The 5,962-nt window shown below is 55.3% G+C and overlaps 1 protein-coding gene across 1 annotated transcript; it reads left to right on the top strand.

Moving 5' to 3' along the window:
• The first annotated feature begins 711 nt into the window (after positions 1 to 711).
• On the top strand, positions 712 to 2,644 carry PSMB6 (proteasome 20S subunit beta 6). Its single transcript, XM_002718827.6, has 6 exons — positions 712 to 824; positions 1,183 to 1,250; positions 1,612 to 1,743; positions 1,865 to 1,994; positions 2,161 to 2,305; positions 2,428 to 2,644. The coding sequence occupies exons 1-6, from the start codon at positions 723 to 725 to the stop codon at positions 2,568 to 2,570; spliced, it is 720 nt and encodes a 239-aa protein (XP_002718873.3). The 5' UTR covers positions 712 to 722; the 3' UTR covers positions 2,571 to 2,644.
• The last annotated feature ends 3,318 nt before the right edge of the window (positions 2,645 to 5,962 follow it).

Below are 5,962 nucleotides of genomic sequence, written 5' to 3'. Positions count from 1 at the left end.
AGTGCCAGCATCCCTTATGGGCACGGGTTCGAGTCCCAGCTGCTCCACTTCTAATCCAGCTCTCTGCTATGGCCTGGGAAAGCAGTAGAAGATGACCCAAGTGCTTGGGCCCCTGTATGTGGGAGAGCCAGAAGAAGCTCCTGGCTCCTGGCTTTGGTTTGGCCCAGCTCCATCCATTGCAGCCATATAGAGAGTGAACCAGCAGATGCTTCACCCACCCCCACCTTTGTAACAGCCTTTCAAATAAGTAAATAAATCTTTTTTTTTAAGTGGGACCCTCAAACATTGCTTGAGGATATGTAAAATATTGCAGCTGGTTGTAGGAAACAGCTGTCTTTTTTTAAAGTGTTAGGAACCAGCTATTCTAGCATGTACAAGGACTCCTAGGGACGAGTATATCCTCAAGAAAAAGAAAATACGGTGTGCTCGTTCCTACGCAGAGATTCTCGAGTTTATACTGCACCGCAACGCCACCCAAAGAGACCAGCACGGCGTTGGCAAATTCAGCCGCTTACTCTACAGACCGCCGTTTAGTCTACATGGTGCTTGCCACACTGCCCCCAAGTGCTCACTGTCGCAAAAGACCCGTCCCTATACTTTTCGTTTCCCTTCTGCCGTCAACCGCGGTGCAGCTTCCCTCCCAGAAGGCCTCAAGAGCGCGACGAAAGAGAGTGACAGAGCGCTTTACGACAGTTGCTTTGTGGCAGCACCGGAGGAGGAAGATGGCGGCCACCTTAGTAGCCGCTCGGGGAGCGGGTCCGGCACCGGCCTGGGGGCAAGAGGCCCTAGCCCCGGACTGGGAAAACCGGGAAGTCTCCACAGGGGTGAGGCAGGGGTCGGGGTTCAGGAGAGCTGAGGAAGGCGGAGGGGAGGCGGACTGTTGTGCTTGCGGGCAGCGGGAGGATGTATCCGGAGGGTGCTAGAGCGGTGTGGTGCGTTCGTGGTGGGGTTCTGGCATCTCGCGGGCCGAATGAAGCTCTAGGGGTCAAGGCCGGGATGGGTCTTTGGAGCTGGAGGGTTAGAATTCTGGTAGTCCTCGGGGGGGTGAGGCGCCCGTGAGATTTGGAAATGGGTCGGTGGCGCCCGAGGGTCGTATTCCGGGAGCTGGCCTGAGCGACCACTGAAGCTTGTGTATGGTGGAAAACGTGGGAAGACCCCGACTCACTCCTTCCCTTTCCCCAGACCACAATTATGGCCGTGCAGTTCGACGGGGGCGTGGTCCTGGGGGCCGACTCGAGAACAACCACGGGGTGAGCGCGGGACAGATTGGTGAAGGGGCCCCCTCCTCCCCCGCTGCCTGGCCCGACTGCCAGCCCATCCTGAGCGCGGCACAGATTGGTGAAAGGGCCTCCCCTCCCCCGCGCCTGCCCCGATGCCAGCCCACCCTTAGCCTCGACAGACTTCTGTGGGCAGGGACTTCTCCTCTCCCTGCAGATAAGCATTCCCCCCACCCTTGGTGAGATCTTTATAGAAATCTGTTCTCCAACTGATTTAGGTTTGGATGAGAACTGATAGGCAATACTGGGTTTCCTGTCCTTGAGCTCTGAGTGATGGGTTGGGGTGGGAGGGAGGCAGGTGGGGTCTTTGCCCTCACTGTCTGTCTTCCCGCAGGTCCTACATCGCCAATCGAGTGACTGACAAACTGACTCCCATTCATGACCACATTTTTTGCTGCCGCTCGGGCTCAGCAGCTGATACCCAGGCAGTCGCTGATGCTGTCACCTATCAGCTTGGTTTCCACAGGTGCTTATGGGCAGGGGAGGAGCTGGGATCTGGAAGGAGTTGGAGCCAAAGACTCTAAATGGACTGATTCCTAGGTTCTGACCCTGCTTTCTCTGTGACACCCCCCCCCCCCCCCGGCCAGCATTGAACTGAATGAGCCCCCCCTGGTGCACACAGCAGCCAGCCTCTTCAAGGAGATGTGTTACCGGTACCGGGAAGACCTGATGGCAGGGATCATCATTGCCGGCTGGGACCCTCAAGAAGGCGGGCAGGTCAGAGCCCGGCTTGTCCCCCTGCGGCCATTCCCCGTCTGTCTCCAGCTCCTACCTCACTTCTACGGTTAACTGTGCCCCGCCCAGGCCCACGTGGACGGATAAGTGGACGTGTGCTGGGTGGGGGGGAGCGTACAGCCAGTGACTGTCTTCATCCATCTGGCAGGTGTACTCAGTCCCCATGGGGGGCATGATGGTGAGGCAGTCCTTTGCCATCGGAGGCTCTGGGAGTTCGTACATCTACGGCTACGTGGACGCCACCTACCGGGAAGGCATGACCAAGGAAGAGTGTCTGCAGTTCACCGCCAACGGTGAGTGCTTGGCCTGCAGGGCCTGTGAGCTGCAGCCCCTCCCCAAGCCAGGCCAGCGCCCCTCATTCCTCGTCGTGGCCCCAGGATCTCACTCTGAACCCAGCCTTCTCTTTTATCCTCAGCTCTCGCTTTGGCCATGGAGCGGGACGGCTCCAGTGGTGGGGTGATCCGTCTGGCAGCCATCGCCGAATCAGGGGTGGAGCGCCAAGTGCTTCTGGGAGACCAGATACCCAAATTCACCATTGCCACTTTACCACCCCCCTGAACCCTGGAATTCTAGGATGCAGTAAGAGACACGCCATGCAGACAGGAAGTTTAATAAACACTTTGTCAAAGAGAGTCTTTGTGCTTTGCTTTGGGATTCTTTTGTTGACCTCAAGCCTAAACTTGTCTGACCCACTGCTGTTTGTGTAAACTCCTGTACTGAGCTGCAGGGGAGTTGGAGAGGAGATGGGGGGTGTTCATGAATGTTCTTCAAACCTACTTCTCCACACTTAACCTTCTACCATACCCAGGTCCCTGACCACCAGGTTGTGGTGCCTGCCACACCCTCTCCCTGTTTTAAGCTTTAGGTGGAATTCAGAATTCTGAGGCTGGAGTCACCTTCCCGCCGCCTGCCGCCTGCCAGCCAACATGGGTGACCACTGACAGTAAAGCCAGAGGGATTTGCTTCTACCCCAGCCTCCCCTTAGTCCACCGAGCCTCTGTCACCTCATTTTGTGGTCAGGAGCAGCCGGGTGTCTTCCTTGGCTTGTGGGAGAGAAGTGGGTCTTGTCTGTAGACGGAACTCCAGGTGGACGTTGGAGGGGGTGACAGTCACTGGCAGCACCTCCGGCCAGCTCTAGAAGCCACCATCCCCTGGGCCACTGAGCCCTCTGCAGCTGTCCTTGACTAAAACCAGGGCCCTAAAAGAGGTCATGGTGCTCACTGACAGTGACACATTCAGTTCCTGGGTCAGGGAACCATGGAAGCTGTGTTCACAAACCTTGGTCTAGAACATAACCCTGCCTGGAGCATTTCTCAGGGTAGTAGGGAGGTTTGTTAAGTAGATAAAGAGGTCCCTGGGTTATATGAAGAAGAGAAGGATTCTTTTTTTATATTTTAAAGATTTTATTTATTTATTTGAAAGGCAGAGTTAAAGAGAGGGAGACAGAGTGAGATCTTCCGTCTGCGAGATCAATCCCCAGGGACTGCAATGGCCAGAGCTGGGCCAGTCCAAAGCCAGGAGCTTCTGGGTCTCCCACGTGAGTGCCAGGCCCCAAGCACTTGGGACATCCTCTGGTGCGTTTCCAGGCTCATTAGCAGGTGCCCAAGGGAGTGCCGGGGCCACAGGTGGCGGCTTTACCCGCTACAGCACAGTGCTGGACCCCAGAGAAGGATTCTGACCCTGAAGATGTACCTTGAATTTAGCCAAATGCAGAACCTTTGACTTTTTATTTAATTGATTTGATAGGAAGAGAGACAAGGCAGGGAAAGGTCACTCCCCAAATGCCTGCAATAGCTGAGGCTGTGCTAATCTTAATCCAGGAGCCAGCAACCCCACTGTAAGTTTCTCAAGTTGGGTGGCAGGGACCTAACTACTTGAGCCATCACCTAAAATGCAGAACTTCTGATTTTTTTTAAGATTTACTTTTTTTTTTGACAGAGTGGAGAGTGAGAGAGAGAGATAGAAAGGTCTTCCTTTGCCGTTGGTTCACCCTGCAATGGCCGCCGCGGCCGGCGCGCTGCAACCGGTGCAACGCACTGACCTGATGGCAGGAGCAGGTGCTTCTCCTGGTCTCCCATGGGGTGCAGGGCCCAAGCACTTGGGCCATCCTCCACTGCACTCCCTGGCCACAGCAGAGAGCTGGCCTGGAAGAGGGGCAACCGGGACAGAATCCGGCGCCCCAACCGGGACTAGAACCCGGTGTGCCGGCGCCGCTAGGCGGAGGATTAGCCTAGTGAGCCACGGCGCCGGCTTAAGGTTTACTTTTTATTTATTTGAAGGAGTTAGAGAAAAGAAAGATTTTCCAACCTATGATTCACTTCCCATTGCTACAGTGCCCAGGGCAGAGCCAGGCCAAAGCCAGGAGTCTGGAGCTTCCTCTGGGTCTCCCGTGTGGGTGCAGGGGCCCAAGCACTTGGGCCATCTTCCACTGCTTTTCCAGGCACATTAGCAGGGAGCTGGATCACAAGTGGAGCAGCCAGGTCTCCAGCTGGCACCCATATGGGATGCCGACATCCCAGTCTGCGGCTTAACCTGCTGTGCCACAATGCCAGCCCCCAGAACACTTGATTTTCAAGCCAAAACCTGTTCTCCAGCCCTCCCTATCTTAAGTCATCCACTTTGATTCCTCTCTGCCTCTCATCTCTCATTCACTCTAAGAAGTCCTGGATACTTCCTGACAGGATGTACATCTGGTCTATCTCTCACCATCTCCACCTCGCTATTCCTGTTCAGGTCGCATCATCTCTTGCCTGGAGGATGGTAACAACCTCCTAAATGGCCTGGCTGCGTGCACACTCGCCCGTGCACAGTCCTTTCCCCATACAGCAACCACAGCGATCCTTGTCAACATGAGACTTACTGCCCTGCTTCACATTCTCCAGTCTTAGCATCCCACCTAGAATAGTTTGGCTCTTTACCAGGGCTCGGAAGACCCAGCAGCGCACTTGAATCTCTGCCTTTTATTCTGTTGGCTACAGCCTCTGGGGTTTTCACTTGTTATTGTCTGGCTGGAGCTGCTTTGATTTTTTTTTTTTTTAATAACATTTTTTAGAGCCATTTTGGGTTCACAGCAAAACTGAGTGGAAGGCGCAGATGTGCCGTATGCTCCCTGCCCTCACAGGCACACAGCCTGCCCCACTGTCAGCCAGCACGCTACACCGCAGAGGCAAGCGTGTTGGAGGCAGTGAGCGTGAACTAACACCTCATTCCCGTTTTCACACAGCAATGCAGGCCTTGGCTCAAATGTCCCTTCAACAGGAAGGCCACTCCTGACCCCCTGAAACTGAATCACTACCCTCCCCCAGCCCACTCTCCAGTTACCCTGTTCCATTTTCTTTTTTTAAAGATTTATTTATTTGAGAGAGTGGTCCTCTACCTGCTGGCTCACTGCCCGAGTGGCTGCAACGGCCAGAGCTGAGCCAGGCTGAAGCCAGGAGCTTCATCCGGGTCTCCCACGTTTGTGGCAGGGGCCTATGTGCTTGGGTCCTTTTGTGCTGCTTTTCCCAGGCCATTCGGGAGCTGGGTTGGAAGTGGAGCAGCCGGGACACGGACCAGCACCCGTGTAGGATGTGGTAATTTCTTCACTGCAGCACATGTAGCAGTCTCACACTGCCAGGCTTGCTTACTTACCGAATGTCTGCCTCCCCTTACTGGTAGGTCAGCCCAGGGAAAAGAGACCATGCCTCCTTCCTGGTGCATTCCTACACCTTCCCTGCCTGGCCGGGAGTAGACACTTGATGCTTATTGATTGAATATGCCCTCTAACCCCTCCTGCTGCCCTGCCCGGCCCCCAGACTCCCCCAACTGCTGTCACCACACCAGTGCTGAAGCTAGATTTCAGCCAACTCCCTGTCCTGCAAGCCACACCTGTCCCCACTGCCACCCCATAATCCAGCCCTAGCCCCGTGGCTCCCTCTGCTCCTCCCCGCCACCCTCAGTACACACAGGAC

This window comes from Oryctolagus cuniculus, chromosome 17, assembly GCF_051225735.1.
Source record: "Oryctolagus cuniculus isolate XC-2025 breed Fujian yellow rabbit chromosome 17, ASM5122573v1, whole genome shotgun sequence".
Taxonomy (NCBI): Eukaryota; Metazoa; Chordata; class Mammalia; order Lagomorpha; family Leporidae; genus Oryctolagus; species Oryctolagus cuniculus.
The sequence above is the reverse complement of the archived record's forward strand: the minus strand, read 5'-3'. Positions and strand labels throughout refer to the sequence as shown.